The sequence below is a fragment of the Chinchilla lanigera genome, unplaced genomic scaffold, assembly GCF_000276665.1.
Source record: "Chinchilla lanigera isolate Chin_1 unplaced genomic scaffold, ChiLan1.0 scaffold00164, whole genome shotgun sequence".
NCBI lineage: Eukaryota > Metazoa > Chordata > Mammalia > Rodentia > Chinchillidae > Chinchilla > Chinchilla lanigera.
In genome coordinates, this window is record NW_004955565.1 from 1,123,071 (window position 1) to 1,146,406 (window position 23,336).

At 36.6% G+C, this 23,336-nt stretch overlaps 1 protein-coding gene across 1 annotated transcript in view; it reads left to right on the top strand.

Annotated features, from left to right (window-relative positions):
* Cask (calcium/calmodulin-dependent serine protein kinase (MAGUK family)) overlaps nt 1-23,336 on the top strand; it is a gene marked incomplete in the record, with an annotated part of 363,168 nt that overhangs the window by 243,511 nt on the left and 96,321 nt on the right. The window contains 3 exon segments of the mRNA XM_005413251.2: nt 4,277-4,399; nt 12,522-12,605; nt 21,260-21,359. Coding sequence (XP_005413308.1) covers nt 4,277-4,399; nt 12,522-12,605; nt 21,260-21,359 — 307 coding nt within the window.

Genomic DNA, 23,336 nt, shown 5'->3' on the forward strand with positions numbered 1-23,336 from the left:
AGGAAGATACCTAGCAGGGAGATAGCTGGGTCATATGGAATTTCTAATTTCAGTTCTTTGAGAAATCTCCATTCTGATTTCCATAATGCTTGTACTAGTTTATGTTCCCACCAGCAATGAAAGAGGGTTCCTTTTTCACTACAGCCATGCCAGCATTTGTTGTTGTTTGATTTCTTAATGATTGCCATTCTTTCTGGAGTAAGATAGAATCTTAGGGTTGTTTTAATTTATATTTCTGTAATGGCCAGAGGTGTTGAACATTTTTGCATGTATTTGTTGGCCATTTGTGTTTCTTCCTCTATGAAGTAAGCACTTCACTTATATTAACTCATTTAATCCTGTCAGCAACTTATGATGTAGGTATCATATATTAAAATCTCCCATCTGCCTTTTTGAGGTAGAAGCATTTGCTGACAATAGAATTCTTCCTTTGTATTTGTTCAGTTGCTAAACTTGCTAGTTTCCAAGGCAATGTGCCTCACTCCAACAGTGTCTGGTATTTGATTTTGTCTATTTTTAAAATACTGAATAGTTACTTTTATTTCTTGATAACTTAAGACTGTTCACAATGTTCAAAAATTAAATTAGTTTAAAATTCCCTCTTCCAAAGACATAACAGCATTACAGTAAGTTAGATAGATGATGGCAACTATATCATAATTTCCATGCCTAGCTTAGAGATTTATTTACTGTTTTATTTAGCTAATCTCTCCTCTTAGCCATGGCTGTCCTTACAAAAGGCCTGGGTTTTCAACAACTTAGTTTGAAGTATAGATCTATAGATTCATTTCTGCCACCTATGATGAACCTCATGGGTCTTTTGAATATACTGTGATATGATTCTGTCAGTATTTGTTGTTATTTTTATTATAGAAACTTTTAAACAAAAAAAGTAGAGAAGCCAGGCGTAGTGGTACATGCCTGTAATCCTAGCACTCTGGGAGACTGCGGCAGGAGGACTGCAAGTTCAGTTGCCCAGCCTGGGCAGTTTAGTGACTGAGCAAGACAGTATCTCAAAATAAAAAATAAAAAAGGACTGAGGATGTAGCAAAAAAGGACTGAGCAAGACAGTATCTCAAAATAAAAAATAAAAAAGGACTGTGCAGATGCCCTGAGTTCAGTCTGCAGTACTGGAGCGAAAAAAATCAGAGAACCCTAGCTTCAGTAGTTAATATATATAGCTGATCCTGTTTTTTAAATTTAATTTGCAATGAATTCTTAGAATGTATTGCTGACATCATCTTCAAAGCATTATATTACAATTTAAATGTGGATTTCAATTTACCTAAGATATGGTATTTAAAGAAATTGCAAATGATTACATTATACAAATTCTTTTTCTTAGCTGGGCATAGTGGCACAGGTGTATGATCCTATCACTTGAGAGGCTGAAGCAAGAGGATCACTACTGGTTCCAGGCCAGACTAGGGCTATGCAGTGAGTTCAAGGTCAGCCTGAACCACAGAGTGAGACCCTGTCTCAAAAATCCAAAGGAAACCAACGAATAAAAAAAGTTATTTACCGTTTTATTTTATTTTTAGAGACCATAGAATGTTCTCTTTTTATTTTATTTTTTGTCCCTTTCCCCTCTACTCCTTTCTCTCTTCTACTCTTGGTCCCCTTCCCTTTTGCAAAGTTGTACATTTGTATTCTATACACTACTAGATTATTTTAAACCAGACCTCAAAAAAAAAAAAAAAATCATTTCATCACCCTCGTGGTTCTTAACAAAAAGAATCCTTCATCTTAATGGATATTTTCAAGAACAATTAGATGACATCTTTTAAATGTAATATCTTTGAATTATAAGCTGCTACTGCTCTTAAAATGATTTTAATTTGACTGCTTATTCTCATTTGCAAGCTTAGTTGATGTTTTAAGGTAAATGTCAGAGACTACCATTTAACTAAATTAAAATTCTTTTTTTATAAAGGACAAAAATAATATTTCCCTGACTATCTGCATTATATTTATGTATATGGTGCAGGGGCATCTCATACCATTGTCACAGGTATCCAAGTGGCATCTACACGGTAAGGATGTAGGCTACATAAATGGGATTGTTTTATAGTCCAGTTTTGGACCCTTTTGTAGACTCAACCTCCCAAATTAATTTTATCTACTAGGAAGTGAAAACCCTGTACTATATTGGACTTCCTTGTAAATAAGAGAGGGGAGTATCCTTCCAAACCTTGACTCATTTCAGAAATCTTGCCATCATTTCCAGATGATTTTTCCACCCCTTTAGCAAAGAAAAATCATTCAGACTTTCAGGAGTACATCCAGACCAGGAAGGGAGGGAACTGGGCCCCTTACTTGCATACCCAGCATTCACAGCAAGCCTTCCAAGAGATTCCTTGGTTTCAGCCCTCACCCTCACCGAAACAAGCCTGCAAGTTGCGACATAAGCAGCGCCTCCAGGCATTTCTTGAGTTTTAGTCTAAGAGGGCTCCCTCCTCTGTACTAGCCCCCTGTGCTGTAGCACAGGCCCTATTGAAATACTCACTGTAGGGATCCTGTTAAAAAAAAAAAAAAAAAAAAAAAAAGCACATCAGCCCCAAGATGGGAAAGGGGTAGCAAGACTATCAAGCCTGTCTAGTTACTCACCTCCTTATTCCAAGCTGGTCAGTTGACCACAGTTCCAACAGGATGACAATATTCGCACCATCTCTTCACATTCACCTTCCTGGGATTTGACAAACAAAAGTGACTGCTGTTTGGAATTCTGCCTGTTTGGAAAAGAAAATGAAACAGCCCTCAATTTTAAAAGCTATCCCTAACATGGAGACACCTTTTCCTCCTCATCTACTGGTAGAAGTACAACACCTCACCACAGCTAGAGCTAAGTGTCTATTGCTAGCCCTTGGCCAAATGAGGTTAGTTCCTTTGTGCTGTGAGACAAGCACTGTGATTTCATTTGGCTTTAAATTGTTGTTGAATTTATCCTCCATCTTTCTCCCTTAGGAGGTAACATAGGTCTCTGCTGGGTAAAGGCAGGACAATGGGATGGGTATGTATCTTAGTGGTAGAGCATTTGTGTTGCATGTGTGAGGACCCAGGTTCAATTTTCAGAGGCAAAAAAAGAAGAAAAAAAGCTATGATGTTGCTTGTTCCTGGCATCAGGTAGCTCCCATCAGCAGTTCCCATCCCATAGCTTCCTGATGCGGAAGAGGGAATGAGGCCCTACTCCATCCCTGCGTCCTGTCACCCTAAGCACTCTGGATGTTTTTCTGATTTCTGATCTCACCCATGTTCCCTTTCCTAGGAGCCTTCCAGCTTTTTTCTTTATGGACCCTTAGCGTATCTCAGAGGTCTTTCAGAAAATTCATAACTGTTTCTGTTTGATTTCTAGTCAGTTTACCTTGTTGCTTAGTTGTTGCATCTCTAAAAGGCAGGGGCTGGGGATTTAGCTCAGCGGCACAGCGCCTGCCCGGCAAGCACAAGGTCATGAGTTCGATTCCCGGTACCAGGAAAAAAAAACACAACAAAAAAAGACAAAAGTGACTTCACTAAGGACAATGTATAAGTGAATTGGTAATTTTGTAGGGTTATAGTCATAGTATCTTTTCCTAAATAATGAAATTTATATACTCTGACCAAAATATCCTATTAATGATTTTTTTATAGCTTCACAATTACTGATCTCGTAAATATGTATATACACAGGATAGCTGGGATAATTGTACTGCTGATTTCTACAGGTCTATTAAAAGGAACAGTCAATGCTTAATTTTTTTCTTTTAATTTTTTGACCAGTTTTGCATACTTATATCTAGTAACCTGAACAACTAATTTAAAGGCAACTAACAACATTGGTGAATTCCTACCATCTTGTTTAGTGAACTTCTGTATCATTTCTAATGGTTTATTATTAATTTTTACTCTTTAAAATACAAAAATTTCTTTAATTATTAAATTTTTAAATTTTATTTTAGCGCTTTCTGGTTCAAGATATCTTAGTTTCTTTAGCTGAAATATCTAAAAATAGCAAGTGGAGTCATGAACATTCTATCCTTTAATCACTGAAAGTATTACAACAACATGATAACAAGAACATGCATAGAATATTCACTGATACAAATTCTCATATAAGGAGCAGCAAAGAATTGTGTTTGTCCTTCCTCAGAAAGAAAGCCTTTTAGAAACAGATTTCTGTTCTTTGCTCTGAGAATTTTATTGACACTGAAGCAGTATAGAAATATTAAAGACAGTAATAATAATAAATATTAATTTCTCACTGATGGTAACTATGTAATTTTCCTTTTCTTCTCCTCAGATGAATCCAAGGCAGTGGAGCCATATCTCTGAAAGTGCCAAAGACCTAGTACGTCGCATGCTGATGCTGGATCCAGCGGAGAGGATCACTGTTTATGAAGCACTGAATCACCCATGGCTTAAGGTATGTGAACCCATAGCTGCCACCCCCACTATTTGAATACTTCCAGTGACTGCGGAATATTGCTCTATAAGGTGACTCTTTTTATCTTTACTTTTTTCTGACCATTTTCCACTAGTTTTTATCATCTTGTTTTCTGTTCCTACACCCCCTCTGCAAATATTCGAGTAGCATGCAGCCATCAAACAAGCACAAGAGCAGATGAAGACAGAGCCTGGCAGACTAAGAGAGAATACCAAAGCAAGGCCTGTTTGTTCTCTGCCAACACTTGTTTCAAAAAGGCAATATGAACAACTAAAATAATACTATATTATAATAAATTAATTATTTTCAGTGGGCCCGTGTGCTTTTACTGTTTTCCAGTAGGTGCTAAATATGAATTTGTGGTCTTCAGGAAGAGGCATCTTTTAGAAAATCTTTTTATATTCCTTCTATCTTTCCAGTGAATATTAAGAAAACCTATATATAACTTGAGGCAAAAATGAAACAGTACTATTTGATTAAAACATTATATAGTTCAGTAATTCCAAGAAATTCTCACTTTATAGATAAGAAAACTAATGCTCTGAGAGGTTGATAATCTTACCCCCTACTAAAAACAGAATCTTGCCCCAAGTTACAGAAGTTGTCTGTGGTGGAACCAGGATTTTAATACAGTCTGTCCACCACCCTAACGTGTATATACTAGGTTCTGTCACTTTTACTTACTCAGTGACATTGTTCCAGCACTTTCCTCCTTTCCTGAATCATCAGTTTTCTCTTTTGGATCTAATATGCTGTAATTTATTTTTGTTACTTATATGCGTACATATTTACATATACCTTCTCTTGATCCTGCAGCCCCTGCAGCTTCAGCCCCTATTCTCTGTTTGTCTTAACACCCAAACTCATAGAGTTCTCTGTACTTACTTCCTCCAGTTTCTCCCATGCTTTTCTCTTGAACCCACATTAGTCATGGTCACAGTCCTACCAACTCCACTGAAATACCTCTTATCAAGCTAGGATTATAGCTCAGAGGAACAGCACTTGCCCAGCATACATGAGGCTCTGGTTTCTATCCCCAGCACCACAAAAATAACAAAAAACCCAGCTCTTGTCAAATCACTACTGACCTTCACATTGTTAAGCCCAGTGGTCAAATCCCAGAGCTTGTCCTTCGTGGCCTCTCAGCAACATTTGACATCCATCCTCCTGAAACACTTCTCTTCCCTTGGCTTCCAAGACTCCTGATCTCCTGGTTTCCTGTCTACCACTCTGCACCTCCTTGATCTTGCCAACTTGTCCTCATGCCTCCTCAGCCATCTCTTGAGGTTGGAGCGCCACTGGCCTCAGTCCCTGCTCCTCCTCATTTTCTTCATCTACACTCAGCCTTTGGAGGCCTCATCTAGTTTTCTTGACTTTAAATTCTGTCTGCACACCAGTGACTCTTGAATCCAGGCCTCTCTCCTGAGGTATTTTTCTTAATCTGCTATACAGCTGGATTTCCTGAGAGCTTTCTGATTTCACGTCTTTCCACTTTTTCCTTCTCTCACTCACTTCCCATCATATTGACCTCAGACTACAAGCACATTCATGCCTCAGCCTCTCTGTGTTAGTCATGCCCTTGCTCTGTAACGCTTCCCCCAGATGTGTCCTGGCTTATTCCTCACCATCTTCAGATCTTTGCTTACATACCCACTTCTTAGTAAAACCTTCCTTACTGCTATTTAACATCTGAGGAAAGGAATGCTCCTACCGCCAGAATTCCTGTCCCCCTTCCCTGCCTTATTTTTCTCCACAGTGTGTGATACCATAGGACATATGTTACTTATTTGTGTGTTGTTTGTCTACCCCATAAAATATAAGCTGCAAGGGTAAATATTTTCACCTCTGGCTTCACTTCTGTCTAGAACCTAGAAAGTATCTGGCATATAGAAGGTGTTCAATGAATATGAATAGTTTAATGAATGAATGAATGTTCATTATATTATACCATTTTGTTCCCCAGAGTTTATGCAAAACAATAAGATATTAAAACATGTATTAGAGGTATATCTCAGTGATGGTGACATGGAATATATTACAGAACAATTTTGGAATTCCAGTGGGTCTTGATTTTCCTTAAGAACATTACTTTTCCCCATGCATTTAGCCCTCTCGCTGAATTATTCCTGACTTTCTACAGAAAAGAGTAGGTAAACAATTCTTAGATACTTTCTTAGTATTTTTTCTCCCAGATATGATAGGAAATGAACAGTTTAGAAAAGATTCCTGTTTTTCCATTGCTTTTCTCATTTTTCCATAATGGGAATTTTTTGTTCATTAGAAGCTAGTCTAAGTGCCAAATAGCAATGAAAATGGCAGCCATTTTAGTCATCTTTAAGATCCTTTTGAAAATGTTTTAACACTCCACAGTACATTCTCATAGTGGCTTTCATAATCAAAACTTCTCTTGACTAGTACCATTTATTATTGGAAACTCTTATCCCTGCCACTGTCTTATAGTTCTTATTCTACATAATCTGAGCTTACTACATGATAGATGGCTGAGGCTGGGCGTGGTGGTGCATGCCTGTAATCCCAGCAGTTGGGAGGCTGAGGCAGGAGGGTTGCTGCGAGTTTGAGGCCAGCTTGGGCAACAAATGAGTTCAAGGCCAGCCTGAACTGCATAGCGAGATCTTGTCTCAAAAAGACAAAAAAAAAAAAAAAATAGATTGCTAACACCACAAAGATAAGAGACAGGAAATGTCAATAATTTAAATTTTTTTTTTTTTTTGGTTTTTCTCCGGTACCAGGAACCGAACTCACGACCTTGCGCTTGCCAGGCAGGCGCTTTGCCGCTGAGCTAAATCCCCAGCCCCCAATAATTTAAATTAAAAAGTCCAGAAGGTTGTTTGAGCTTAGTGTCATATACCGTATCTTCACTTTAACTTCACTGCTTATGTGTCCTCTGAAGATGAAGAAATTCAACAGGAAGGGTATCTATCGGGTAGGAGCAAGCTTCTGTTACATTTCAATACTTGTCCAGGTGTATTTGTAATTCGATATAGTAGATGTAAGTGGTGCTGATTTAGAATGACTAAAATTTAAGCAGAGGTTTAATTCTGAAAAGAATCCTGGCTAACTGCAAAGTGAAGAAATAAATGATGAAAATTCTTGTAATGAAAAGTACCTAAAGTCATAATACCATTAGTTTGTGTCAAAAAAAAACAAGAATTAATTCTTTGATAAAACTAAATTAAAAGTCCTATTTAATCATTTCATGTTAGAAAAGAATTTGTGTATTAGACCAGGTCTTATGTGAATGTCTTATGATTATTAGATTATATCTGCTTAATACCTTTACCCAAATTAATGATACTTGCTGTAAATATTCACTCCAACAAAAGTAACCCAACTAAGATTGTGCTTGTCTCATAGGGACTGAGCTCTTCTCATGCCCTTTGTTGCCTCACCATAGAGACTTGTAAAATTCATTGACTGTAATAAACGGTGAAAAGGGTATTTATATTAAGCTAATCAATTTGAATTTGGAAAAATCAGTGAACACATCCATTAAATTTGTATTTAGCAACTAGTATACACAAAGGAGTATGAGTCATACACTTTCTTAAAATGCAAGAAACACTGTTTTAGAGATTTTCGGAATCCAGATCACATTCTTATTAGTGTCAAGAGGAATTATTTAATCCAGAAAAAATATTATTTTAACTCTGGCCTCATTTATAATGCCTTGAGGTCTTATTATTGCTTATTGGCTTTTTGGTAAGAGATACCTTAATAACTTTTTTCAATCTTGTGATTTTATCTACTTGGAAAATAGAAACTATAATTAAAACAAAGTTTATTTTAAAAATCAAACATATTTTGAGCTTTGTCCTTATCCCCTTGTCCACTTCACATTAGTGAATGGTAAACAGAAGAGGGGCTCACTAGACATAGAGTTTATGGCCACAGATGCAATAAACCTCCCAATCTGTTTGAGAGAGGAAGGCTTAGCCAGACTGAAATAAATTTCAAATGATACTGATATAAACTAAAGACACAGGAAGGTTTCTGTCCTGTGGGGGCAGCCTCTTCTCAGTGGGCTTTTCCTGGGGCTTAGTTTGCCTGCATTCCTTATCCTTGGAATTTCTGGGTTACAAAATGGTCTCACATGAAGGCCAGGGTATGTTAAGAGGAAAAAAAAATTCCAGTATCCTCACAGGATCGCCCTAGGATCCCTGCCCAGTCTGTCTACTTTTCCCGAGCTTTGTCTTCCACTAGTTACTTTATGTATCTTATCCAGGGTTTTTAGTGTAATTGGTAGAGGTATCACGTAAAACATGCTTATTCTAAATACGTAACCATTGAGCACTTCATTTTTGAATCCATTTCCGTATTATCAGTAACTCCAACTAAAGCAGTACACAGGAAAGTGACTAGGGAATGTTTCAAAGATCAACTCCCGTACTCACTTGCTCTAGAATCTAGACATGACATGGATCTTTCAGGCTGCTTGCCCTGCTCTTCCCACCTCATCTGGTATCAGACTTCTAGTTGTTCACACCAAAAACCTTGGTATATGGTACTGTTGTTGATTCCTTTCTCTTACATCCCACATTCAGTCTGTCAGAAAATCCTGTCCTCTCTATCTACAAAATATATGCAGAATTAGAACTTGTGATATCTGAAAGTCACTAATAAGAGAATGAAAACCAAAAGTACAAACCAAGAATAAATATTTTAAAATTGTATATCCTATAAAGGACATATCTACAATATGCAAAGAATTCTCAAAGCTCAAAGAGAAAACCTACAGTCCAATTCAAAATGGAATGAGATTTGAACAGACACTTTAACAAAGAAGATACACAAGTGGCAGATAAGCACAAAGATCCTCAGAATTATGAGTCATTAGTCAAAGTAACACCAGAATGGTTAAAATAAGAAAGACCATACCAAGTGTTGGCAAGGATATAAAACAACTGTAACTCATATGCTGGCTAGTAGGAATGTAAGATGGCACAGCCACTTTGGAAAACAGTTTGACAGCCTCTTAAAAATTAAATATATTCCTGTCACATGGCCCACCCAGTCTACTCTATAGTATTTGCCTAAAAGAAGTAAAATACATATTCATGCAAAGACTTGTATCTATATGTCCATAAGAAGCTTTGTATGTAGTACTCAAAAAAATGGAAACTACTAAGAACCCATCAGCAGATGCAAAGATGAATTATGGTGCATCCATACAATGGGATGCCACTCAGCACTAAACAGAGATGAACTATTGATATATATGACAACATGGATGACTTCAAAATCATGTGGAGTGAAAGAAGCTGGACAATACTGGGCACATACTGTATGATTCCACTTACATATAAAGTTTAGAAAACATAAGAACTAAGCTATAGCAACAGAAAGTAGATCAGTGGTTGCCAGGGAGTAGGGATTACAAGGGGGCATGAAAAAACTTGGGAATAATGGATGTATCTGTTGTCTTGATTATAGTGATGTTTTTATGGCTGTAGACGTATGTCCAAAATTATCAAACTGCATTTTAAACATTTGCAATTTATTGTGTGCTAAATTTACCTCAGTAATGCTTTCTGGGGGAAAAAAAGTATTCAGAGCCTATCTGTCACCCTTTTCACTGTTTTCCTCTGGTTTCATCCGCCATCATCTCTCCCTTAGATTGCAAGAGCCTCTTAATTAATCTCCCTGCTTTTTTTTTAACTTTCATACCTTCCCAATCTATTCTCAGCGCAACCACAGTGTTCCTTTAATCTCCCCCAAAAAGCGACCCCATCAAAAAATAGGCAAATGAATAGACACTTTACAGAGGAGGAAGTACAAATGGCCAATAAATACATCGCTGGCCATTAAAGAAATATAAATGAAAACAACACTGAAATTCCATCTTACTCCAGAAAGAATGGCAATCCCCAAGAAATCAAATAATCACAAATGCTAGAAAGGCTGCAGGAAAAAGGAACCCTTGTATACAATCGGTGGGAATGTAAAATGAACAACCACAATGGAAATCAGTATGGAGATTCCGCGAAAAACCAAAACTAGTTTCTAACCCAGCTACTATCTTCTCAAAAGAATTAAAGCCATGATATTACAGTGATACATGCATAGCCTTGTTTATAGCAGCACAATTTATGATAGCTAGATCTTGGAAGCAGCCCATATGTTCATCAACAGATGAATGGGTAAAGAAAATGTGGCATTTACACACAGTGGAGTACTACTCTGCCATAAAGAAAGATAAACTTGAGTCATCTGTAGGAGAATGGATGCACCTTGAGACCATAATGTTAGGTGAAATAAATCAGACACAGAAGTTTAAAGATGACATTGTTTCTCTTATATGAGAAACACAGAGTAAAAAATAAATGATAGATAATAGAAAGTAGGGAGATACATAGATGGTTCTCACAGGGGCAAGGGATCAAGAGATGGAGGGAGGCGGGAGGGAAGGGGTAAGGGGTGGAAAAAGGGACTGAGTTGTGTCATGTCCATGCATCAGTCCTACACAAGGAGTGTGAGCACTGTGTGCTGCAGACACGTCCAGACACGAGGAGGGGCTGTGGGGCAGGGGGAGGGGGAGGGGAGGGCTAGGGGGTAAAAAAGGAATTGAGGTGTGTTATGTGCCTGTGCCAACTTCCCACAGGGAGTGTAAGCATTATACACTGCACATAGGTACTAATAAACTTTTGAAAAGAGAGATGGAGAGAGGGGAAGGAAATGAGAAAAGAATTAAGATGTGTTATCTACATGTGGCAACTCTGCGCAAGGCCTGTCCGAACATGTACTCATAAAAAATAAAAAGTGAAAAAAGAACTCTGGAAAAAAACTCGGAAAAATTTAAATCAGATCATGTTATTCTACTCCAGAAACCCATAGTGGCTCCCTCTCCCTCACAGAATAAAAGCAAAAGATCCTTCCAACCTACCTCGGCCTTGGCATCTCTTCAATCCAGTCTATTCTCCCGGCCTGTCACTTTACACGTGCTGATCTCCTTGCTGTTTCTCAAAACTACCAGACATAGCCCTCGCCCGGCCTTTGTATTGGTTGTTCGCTCTGCTTAGACCACTCGCTCACCTCTTTGGAATGTCGCCTTCTCAGTTAGGCCTACATTGACCCCTGCTATTTTAAATTGTAATGCACCCAACCCCTCCTTAATCTGCTTTCCTTTTTGATTTATTCAGGACACTTTTGTTATTCTATAATTTACCTTTTTGTATTTTCTCATCTTTGCTGACTAGAATATGAGCTACACAAGGGCTGCTATCTTTGTGTACCTCAAGCACATAAAACAATGCCCAATGTGTGGTAACCTCTCAAGAAATATTTAGGAAATGAATGAATGTTTATAGCATATAAATCTTCAAACTACATTGACAATTTAGAGTACAACCAAAGAGAAAAGAAGAATGACAAGAATAATTGAGGCAACTGGGAATGTTATCTCAAAGAACAGGTTTAGTGGGTGCATGGTTCCTCTCTTTATTCAGTGGAAAAGGCATTATGTTTGCTCTCTGTTGGCCAAGACAGCAGAGCTGGCCTAAACAAGTCAACTGTGGGCCCCGGATGAGAAAGAATATTTTCAAATTACTCTTCCTTAAAATTCTAATGAACCACTACAAAGTAGTAATCTCTTACCTGGCAAGGTGAGGCAGAATAATCACCCATCAGGACCCGAAGAGGATCCCAAGGGGAAATGGTTGAATTAGGTGACCTTGCGAAGTTTTTTCTAGTTGGGAGATTATGACTTTTGTAGTCCTGTTATTTCTGACAATGCAGACTGCTGAATCAGTTGTGCAGCTAATTTTCAAATGCTTATTTTGCCTGGCAAAAAAATTTCAAAGACTTTCATAATAATTATGATTAATTATTATAGCCACATAGCTGTATATCTGACAATTAGATGACCTATTATGTCAGTCTTTTATTATTGCTCAAAACAAAACATTATTTTACTATCAACTTTAACCTTCATATTCCCTATTTTGGAATGCTTACCAGTATGTTGGAATAAAATCCCCAATCTCCTAGAATTCAATTTAAGAATTTGGGCTTTATTGTTCCTTTTATATTAAGCTTCTTCACTTTTGTAAATAGTTATATGTTTATTACCTTTTTCCTTTCATAGGAGCGGGATCGTTATGCCTACAAAATTCATCTTCCAGAAACAGTAGAACAACTGAGGAAATTCAATGCAAGGAGGAAACTAAAGGTAAGTTAAATCAGCAAATACCAAATAGATATAGTTGATAATAATGTTTTTATTTGCTTTTAGTGCCCCATAAATGTACCACAGTGTTGGCCATTATTTTTGTTATAGCTAAATTCTCATTTCCAAGTATTACCACCATTTCCATAAGATTTGGGTTTTTTAAATCATTTAAGATAATATCTCAGTATGAGTCTAAGCAAATTTTTTAAAACTGAAAGATAAATTATACTCTAGATTTGGTTTGTCCTTAAAATTCATAGCAGAGATAGTTAATTATTATCCATTACAGCTGAATATGAACCTAATCTATTTTTTCAGACTTGAATATTTTGACAGGAAATATGTTTAATTCATTAATGGTAATAACACTGAATTAACATGGATTTAGGATTGAACAACCATCACAAACCAATAAATAAAATCCACCCCTACCTTAATCTAATAGAAAATATTTCCAGCTCATTTTCCTCATCTTGTCTTTATTTTTCCTAGGTCTCTTTCTGTCTCTTACCACTATTCCTATTCTGCACCCCATCAAAAATAAAAACAAGTAAAATGGTAATTACCCCATAGGGAAACCATTTGATTTCAAAAAGTTCAGAAAAAGACCCAACATTAGGGGCTGGGGATTTAGCTCAGCGGCACAGCACCTGCCTGGCAAGCACGAGGTGGTGAGTTTCGTTCCCAGTACCGGGAAAAAAAAAAGACCCAACATTAAATAGTAGAGTTTTTCCAGCTCTGGGAGAATAAGCTATGAGACACCACCACCTTACCAGCCTGCCCCAATGGCAGAGAAACTATATTTTGGCCTTAAAATTAATTTACATTTGCCTTACTTTTGGTGTGAAAATGTTAACTCTGTTCTTTACGTGGTTAATTGAATAGTAGTTCTCCTTAGTCATATGTCTCCTACCTATAAAACTTTTCTTAAGTGTTCTCAGATACCATAAGTTGTGATGTTATTAATTTGTTATTATCACCCATGAAGTTTGTGAGTGATTTTATACATTCTAGATTCCCAAGAATGTTTATATGAATTTGGGGGAAACTACAATATCCTGTAAAGCTGAAATGTTCAACATGGTACACACTAGCCACATGTAGCTACTTAAATTTAAATTAAGGGTCAGTTCCTTGGTCACACTAGCACATTTCAGGTGTTCAATATCCACATGTGGCTACTGACTGACATTATTTGGCAGCACAGATGTAGAACATCCCCGTTACTACTTCAAAAAGTCTAATTGGGTAGGTAGCACTGCTATAGAAGGAAGGAAACTTTAACATGTCATTGTTAATGATATGTATCCCGTTTAAGCCTTTCTCGTAGTTGTTTTTATAGTCAGGAGTTCAAACGGGCTATGCTCCCTTTGCTTTTTAAAAATATCCTTAGCACAAAAAACTGTTAATGATATACTGTACCAGTATTGAGATGGTAGAGCCGGGGATACAGCCCAGCGACACAAGCACCTGCCTGGCAAGCACAAGAAATACTGAGATTGTACCCAAAGAGGTTTTCCAAGCCTTAATTCTTTTCCTTGATCTCTACCTAAACTGGAGTAGCCTTAAACAGAAAAAAAATCTTATCATTCAAAGTGCAGTTTAGTCAGCTGTATTTGAAGTTAGTCCCTCCTCTGTGAAACTATTAATTATACTTCTTTCTCAAGTCTTTTCTAAATCATTTTAACTCACGCCATTTGGGCCTCATGTGACCACATGACATTATAGTATGCATGGTTGAACTTCCATTGCCCAAGAACAGACATTTTACCGTGAGAGGGCTCCAGCTTACCCCTCATAACAAGAGACGTCCTGTCCTCCCAGTGCCTTAAAATCAGACCTGGGCCTAAAATAGCCAAAGTGGTGACTAAGATTCGTTTGGATAGGGCCAAGCTGTCACAGCAGATAGAGGTCATGTGGATTTACCACATCCCTTTGCAGGGCTATTTAAAGTTTTTAAGACTCACCAAACAGCCTAGAATTAGGAACATCAGCAGGGTCATTATTAAATTCGTTTCAGCTTTTTCTAGTTAGAATGCATTCCTTTGGGTAGTTCAGCCACCCATTTATCACAGGTTATACCTGCCCTCCGCAGGGAACTAATTCTCATTCTACCCCTCCTGTGAGCTGCTAGAACACAGACTCCATCTTCCCTGACTTTTGGGGCCCACCATATAGCTTATTTTTACAAATGAACTAGATACTCCTCCTTCTATGCAGATACTCTTTAGGCTTCTCAGAGGGTGGACCACAGCCTAATTTTGGGGACTCCCTTAGAAGTGATTAAAAAGGGAGGTTCAATGAAACAAGTAAAAAATTACTTTCATGACTTAGCCAAGGGTGTAAAATCTTTACTGTTGACAGTAAAAACAACAAGAAGGCAAGATTAGACTCTCACCATGTTGCCTTCAGTGATCTTGGCTTTGACCCTTTCTAGTTGTATAGCCTTCAACAAATTATCTGATATCTCTGTGCCTTGGTTTCTTTATCTAGAATGGAGGTAATGATGAGTTAATTCAGGATTTAATTAGTTAATATATTATAGCAGTTAGAACAATACCAGGCAATAGTAAGTGCTCCACAGACATTATTTACTATCGACCTCATGATTGTTGTTAATACATTACTAGGGTTTTAATGTTAATACCTTTGATGTGGTGCTCTATATAAACAATTGTAATTCCCAAATGGGCATTCCATGCTATTTTAGCTTTTTGGTAGTCACTGACTTTAACATATTTAGGGTTTTTAAGAGGATTTACACAGGTATAGGACATCAAAAATTTTACTGAATAATCTCTATTCTTATATTTCTTCCAGAGTAATTATGCTTAGACATTTCTCACTATTTAGATCATTTTCCTTCACAGTATCTAGAAAGAGCAGTTTGTATGTTTGTAACATACCATGATATTCTCCTATTTCCATTATTTTCCTCTAGTACCATATCCATTATATAATATATAGTATACTTTTATCCACAGGGGATGTGTTCCAAAACCTCTAATGAATACTTGAAACCACAGATAGTGCTGAATTCTGTATATACTGTTTTTTGCTATACATAAATATGTCTGATAAAGTATAATTTACAAGTTGGGCACAGTAAAAGATTAACTATAATAACTAATAAAGTAATTATAACAATATATTTAATAAATATTACCTAAAACATTATTTATTGCTATAATTACTCATTTAATATTTTCATAGCAAGAAACCATGGATAAGGGGGAATTACTGTACACTTTTATGTATATTCATTCAAGAAAAAAAAGGCATCCACTTAAAAAGTAAAACTATCTTTGTTTGCAGATAGCATGATCCCATGTGTAGAAAATCCTAAGGAATTCACCTGAAAAAGCTATTAGAAATAACAAATTCAGCAAGGTCACAGGACACAAGATCAGTGCACAAAACTGAATTACAGTATATTTCTATATATAAGCAACAAACAGTCTTACAATGAAATTAAGAGCCATCCATTCCCAAAAACATCAAAAAGAATGAAATATTTAGGAATAAATTTAGCAAAGTATAAGACCTGTAAACTAACATTGCCGAGACAAAGTAAAGATCTAAATAAATGAAGAGATGTTTAATATTTATGGATTGCAAGATTCAATATTATTAAGATGACAGTTCTTGCTAACTGTTATATAGATTCAACACAATCCCTATCAAAGTTTCAGCTGAAATTTAAACTGATCCTTAAATTTATATGGATATGCAAAGGTCCCAGAATATACAAAACAATCTTGAAACAAAAAAGAACAAAATTATAACTCATACTCATGCTTACATGTTTGGGCATTTGCTATGATTCTACAGTCATCAAACAAGGTGGGGCTAGTATTGTATAGAGATAGATGTGTAGACCAGTGAAAAAAAATTAAGAGTTCAAAAATTAACTTTTATGTTTATGATCAATTAATTTTTGACAAAAATGCCAAAATAGTTCAGTGGAATTCAATAGAGAAAGAGTAGTCTTTTCAAGAGATGCTGCTGGGACAATTGGATATCCACATGCAAAAAGAGACATAAAGCTGGGTATGGGGGGCTGGGGATTTAGCTCAGCAGCACAGCGCCTGCTCTGCAAGTGCGAGGTCGTGACTTCAATTCCCCCTACCGGGGAGAGGCGGGGAGAGAAAAAAAAGCTGGGTGTGGTGACCCATGCCTTTATTCCCAACACTTGGGAGGCTGAGGCAGGAGGATACTGAGCTCAAGGCTAGCCTGCGATACTGAAAGCCAGTCTCACTTTTTCTTTTTTTTTTTTTTTTTTGGCTTTTTTTCCAGTACCGGGAATCGAACTCATGACCTTGCGCTTGCCATGAAAGCCAGTCTCAAGAAATGAGAGAGGGTGGAAGAGAGAGAGATTCCATATATATGAAATATCTAAATAGGCATTTATGTCTCTAAATACATAAAGACAGAAATCAAATTGGTGATTATTATGTGCTAGAGAATATATGCTTAATGGGTGTCAGGGCTTAGGGAGGTGATGAAAATGGAACTAGACAGTTGTGAATGCACTAAACACTGTACCACCAAATGATATACTTCCAAATCATTAATTTTAAATCACGGGGATCTCACAAAATCCACTTTTTTAATACCTTGAGACAAAATATTGCTTTAAATACTGGTTTTTACTTCAACACATTTGAGGAATGTGACACATTCCCATCAGTAGCAGTGGCTCAATGCACCACTCAGCTAAGGGACCACCCCTTCTCCCCTCAGCCCTAGGTATGTACATAACGTTGGAGGGACATGTGTAATTTGAAAAAAACAACCTTATCTAGAGTCATCATTCTAAAGCATAAACTATACTATTCTGTTCTACACTATTCTGTTACATGTACAAATCCTAATTTAGTTAACCAGCTTTTGGACATGAAGATTGCTCCCAGTTTCCTACTGCCAGAAATGATATTGCCCATGTTTTTGGTAGTGAGTTTATTACTTGCACAGTTGAACCTGTTTCTCATTCTGAAAGTCTTGTGAGACTTTTAATGCCAGAATATAAAGCATTACTCATTACCTTTGTTAACATTTCAAGACCATTCTTCTTTGTGGATTATAATAGTGTCAGTGCACAGCAGTCCAGGAATTGTTCCTTTCCATCTTCATACATTTCATTTTGACGCTTACCTCCTTCAGCAGGCTGCAGGACACAACAGATCTCTAATGAGAAATTTGTTTCAATAATTGGAAAACATTAACATTATTTTAAGACTATCTTTTAAATTGTAGATAAACAAAGTTTATGGAACCCTGCATATGATTTGAATTATTGTGTCATACTTCTTTTCATTCTCCTTTCTTTTATTATTTTACCTTATCTCTGTGAGTGATGATGAAAATTTCTTTTCCCCAGTTTGATTGCAAGATACTTCATATGCTGGGTTTTTCTCCTTCTTTAATCTCATACTAAGCTCTAGAGTTTTGTTTGTTATTTTGTTTTTGGGTTTTGTGGTGCTGGGGATATTACCTAGGGCCTTGTGCATGGTAAACAAGCGCTCTACCACTGAACTATAGCCCCTGCCCACAAACTCGAGTTAATACTTTAGTTTTTAAAAAATCCTCTGGAAACAATAATTCCTTTAATAAACCTCATAGGTAGGCCTGAGCGCAAGATGAGATATCAGCACAAGATGTGAATATCTTCTCAAATTGAATATTAGAATGTAGGAGTGACTGTGTGGTCTAGGTTATGAGGAATATCTGTGCCCTGGGGATGTGGGTCTATAAAGGGCATATATCTGCACTCTAAGCTGAGTGTCAGGTATTGAAGAAGTTACTGAGCAGAGTTCTCTGGGTATCTTCTGAAGAGGCTCAGGAGAGAATCTGTTCTAGAAGTTACCCCCTTTACTTCATGGATTATTTCTACCCCTTGAAACCAAATTATCCTACAGTGAAGCTGTCAAAGAAATTCTATATAAATAGAAGCAATACTCTGTAGATGGATGAATTTATTATAATAATCAATTTAGGAAATAGTTGAAATCATGTGATTCAATTAAGAAGGATAAAACCATTTATTCCCTGTATATACAGAAAGCTAGGAAGATTTCTGATAACTTTCTATAATTTTCCCTTATTGATTTTGTACATTGCAAAAGTGCCTGCATGCTTCTGTAACTTAGTTGGTCTCTTCCATTCCTGAACTGCACATAGTTGGAAAATTTGGCTTAGGAATCTGTCTTCTAGTACCTTAAAAGTAGAAAATTATAACTTTAATATTATTAGTCTTAACAGATTATGAATAGTCTTCTCAGCTCAAAATTATGTTTCATCACTAGGCCAATAAAATACGTATTTGGCAAAAGTTTAATAAAGCAGGAAATTTGGAGAACTACTCATATAAGACCAGATCTTATATTGTTGCTGTACCTACAGGCTCCTCAATAACAGTAGTATGGTGCAGAGGTTAGCAAACTGTGACCAGGGAACCAAATCCAGCCCACTGCCTCTTGTTGTATATAAAGTTCTATTGGAGCACAGTATAGTACATTCACTTACATTTTGTCTATTGCTACTTTCATGCTACAGTGATGGAGTTGAGTTGGTGCAAAGAAAGCCCAAAATATCTAGTGTCTGGACCTTTACATGAAAAGAAAATTGTTGACCTGGTATAGTAGAAATCCTTAAACTGGGAAGAATAGTCAGTGGACCTCAATTTTGTCTACCCTTGGTTGGTAGTGATGTTAACATACTGCTAAGCCTTTCTGGACCACAGGTTTTCACATCTGCAAAGTGAATCTCTTAGTATGAACCATCTCTAATACTGACTGTCAAACCCTGATAAAATTCTATGAAAATGTGAACTATTTTGGAACTGTTTTGTTGTTGTACATCATAGCTTTGCATTGAGTATTTGAACTACGTGTGGTCATTGAGTTTAAGGAACTAAAATAAAACTGCTAGCCATAAGACACAAATAAGGAATTTACTACTACTATTTCCAAAGAATTTACCTCTCGAGACTCTTTTAAATACTGTTTCTCTAATGGTACAAGTATTTCACTATACTGGTAGTAGTAACTAGAATAGGCCTTAAAACATAAAAGTAGCATATAAAGAAGAAACTCAGTTGAACTTCACTTGTGAATAAAAAAAAAAAGCATCTCTAAAGTTCTAGTTTCAGTGCGTGGGAAACATGATTTGATATATAGAAATTCTGTTCCCACCCAACGTTTAGGGAACATGTATAATATGTAAAGTGAAATAAGATTCTTCTATGGAAAGAAGAACTCAGTATTCACTACTGTTTTTTTCAACATGGTTGCTGTAATTCAACATCCAAATATTTCTGCATTAGCCTTGGGCTTTTGGAAGTCTAAGCAGTTCCCTGCAATGGTTCTACAGTGTGTTTTTCAATTGCTATTTATAGAAAGAAACCCTAGGATGACCCCCTCAAGTGTAAACTTTGTGGACATGTATTTCTATTAATGTTTTCATATATTTGTTAGCAAATGCCTATGTGCATAGGAGATTTAACTTCTTTGTTCAGGAAAAATCAACTGGAGACTGAAATTCACATGTAGACTTAGACAACTTAGGTGACTTGATAGTTAAACTGCCTAAATGAGCAATTCCATATAAACCAATAAAAAGCTATGCTTGAGTTCTGCCTTTAATACATTAGTAGGACTAGTGATGTATTATTCAAAATGATTTACAGTTTGCAAAGCACCTTCCTGTGCATTAGGACTTTTGACAATCCTATAAGGTGAAGTATGTCAGATCTAATATTCTCAGTTTACAGATAAGCATACTTAGAGAGATTAAATGATGTAGTCAAGCAGTACCAGGTCACTGGAAAAGGGAGAGCCAGGGAACAAACCCAGTTCTGTCATCCTTCCCATTCCTGAACTAGTAACTCCCATCTTTTTTCCACTCAACAGTTCTAAAGGAAATCAGACACTCAGTAGCCAAGTCATTCTCAACTAGGACTCAAGAGGAGACTATGCATATGGCTCAAGAGCCACATGTTGATTCTAATATGTGGCCTGATTGAGAATCCATGTAAACAATAACACATAGTCATTGTTAAAAACAGAAAGAAGGATAAAACAGAAAAATAACTCATAATCCTACTACCCAGTGATAATTATTATGATTAGCATTGTCATGTGTCTTCACTCTTTTATATTAACTTTTCTCCAAAAATGAGATTTTCATATAATTTATCAAAAACATCTTTCCATTTCATTAAGCTCCCTTCTATAGTGTCATTTTGTAATAACTACACAATATCCATTATGTGGTATATGTTCGAGTTCAAGGTGTAATTAGTTCATACACTTTTGCAGTTATCAGCAATTATTCTGGGATATGCATATGTACTTTATTTAGAGAAATTCAAATTTTTTTGTTTTGGTTTGATTTGGGTTTTTTGAGACAGGATCTCACGGTGTAGCCCAGGCTGGCCTCAAATTTACAACACTCCTCCTGCTTCAGCCTCGTGAGTGCTGGGATTACAGGCATGTGCCCCTCTGCCTGGCTCAAAATTACTTTAAAAGCTACTTCTCTTCTAGCCAATATATTTGACTTTCTGAATAATTGTTAAGATAAATAACTATTTACATAACTTTTTATATTTGTATTTGTTTGTTTTAATAATACGTTTTCCCATCTCTTTACTTTAGGGTGCAGTACTAGCCGCTGTGTCAAGTCACAAATTCAACTCATTCTATGGGGATCCCCCGGAAGAGTTGCCAGATTTCTCCGAAGACCCTACCTCCTCAGGTAACTGAATAATTCATTCATTTCCTGTGCACATCTCCTGGTGTCTGCATCCTTTCTCTTCCGCTGTGAATAAATATTTTTCTGAGTTTAGTTAAATCTTCTAAGGGATTTTAGAGAAATTTGTCAGCAACCAAACCCTACCTACATGTGTTTTGTTCCTTTTCATTTTCATTTTAGCAATGTTCCAAAACAGGCGTTTCACTTTTTTCTTTTTACCTCAATAATGCTTCCCCTTTCTATACTTCAGACCCAACATTATACTTCATCTAATGCAGCTTTATATTCAGTCTTTTGGGATCTTTCTGATTACTTTTCCTCTCAGTAGAACTTCTGATGTAAGATCTTTTGCCCATCTGTACTGTATTCAATCAGACTCTGGAACAGCACCACTTTGAATTAAATCTGGCAGTCTAAGGCTGCCTTATGATCTTTGTCCTGAAACAGTTACAAAGTTCTCTCCATATAAAGCCTATGAAACATATATACAAGTATTTAAGAAGAAAGAAGTTACATGTTTGATGAACTGTATATAGGTAATCCTGAAAAAAAATCGCTAGTGTTCGTAAAATCATTTTACAAAATACTCAGACTTCCACCAGCGAGGTGTCCCCAAGCATCATTTACTAAAAATCCATAGGATCCATTTATGTGTGTATATATAGATAATGTATGTTAGAGTTTTTTATATTTTCTCTATATTTATTTATTTACTTAACTCCTGAGTCCTGTGTCCTCTGGCCCCAGCTTTTTTTTCGTTGTCAGAAACTCTCAGTATTTCTCATGTGGTTGACTTAGCACTGCCAGTTGATTTTTGTACTTGCATGAGTTTCTTCAGTGTTCATGTATTATCATTGGAAGTATAGCCCATGGCCCTTCCTAAAGCATGAGCTCTTTGTCCTACAGTCAGCAACAGAAGAAGAATGAGTGTGCTAATACGTCTGCTGGGACTGGGAGCGTCTGTCAGTATTTATGCTTCTCTCTTCCTCTGTTTATCCATGTATATGCACATACACACTGAGAATCTCTTACCAATTAGTACATGCCTGCCCCTTAGGCAAAATGACAGGATCAAGCTTCCCATCCCAACTGGTGTATAAAGTCTAAACAGTTCCTTGTTTTTACTTTTACTGATTGGGATATGAATCTTCCTCTTTTGAGAGAAGGTGCTTTCTGAAACATTTAGAAATGGGAATTTTAGACAGAAATGACTCTGATGAGAAAGCCTTGCTGTCTTCCTCACATGCTACCCTGTAACTATGCAGAGCTCTACTATATGAAAGGCAAGGACATGGTTGAGTTTATAGATATGGTCCCCAGTGTTCTGTATCATTTCATCTCAGTCTTTTTTTTCTTTGAGTATGTTTTGTTCCCTCCACCTGTAACTGTTTATTAGCCCTAACTTCTCTCTTCTATCCTCATAATCAGATTACAGTTGACCCTATTTAGGGGGAGTGGATACAGTAATAGCTTCATGCTATCCTGTGACTACATGATTTAGTCACATGCTTGAAATATATTTAGAATAAATGTCTTTAAGATCTTAGGTCCATATCTCTGCTATCATTTTCACCTTTGGAAATGAGCCTAGAGAGCACATGATCCATGCAAATTACTCCATAGACCTAATCTTCAATGTTGGCCACTGATTAAAGATTTAATGAACTCAGAAGTGTTCTTTTCTGGAAAGAATTGGATTTTTCCTTTAGAAAAGGAGCCATCTGTATTTTATAGATATACTTATTTTCTATTAAATGTATTTTATTGCCCAGTTTTTTCTCTTTTTCAGTACAATCTTTAAATGATTTGGTTGAAATAGTTTCCAATTAAAGTACTTGATTATTAAACAAAAACAAAATGTCGCATACCATCTTGCAGGTAGCCTGCAGGCCCTCATAATAGTTGTTCAGAAATTAACATTCCAGTTGCCTTCTCTTTCCTGCAGTCATACCCTGTTTCTTTTTCTTTCTGTTTTTTCTT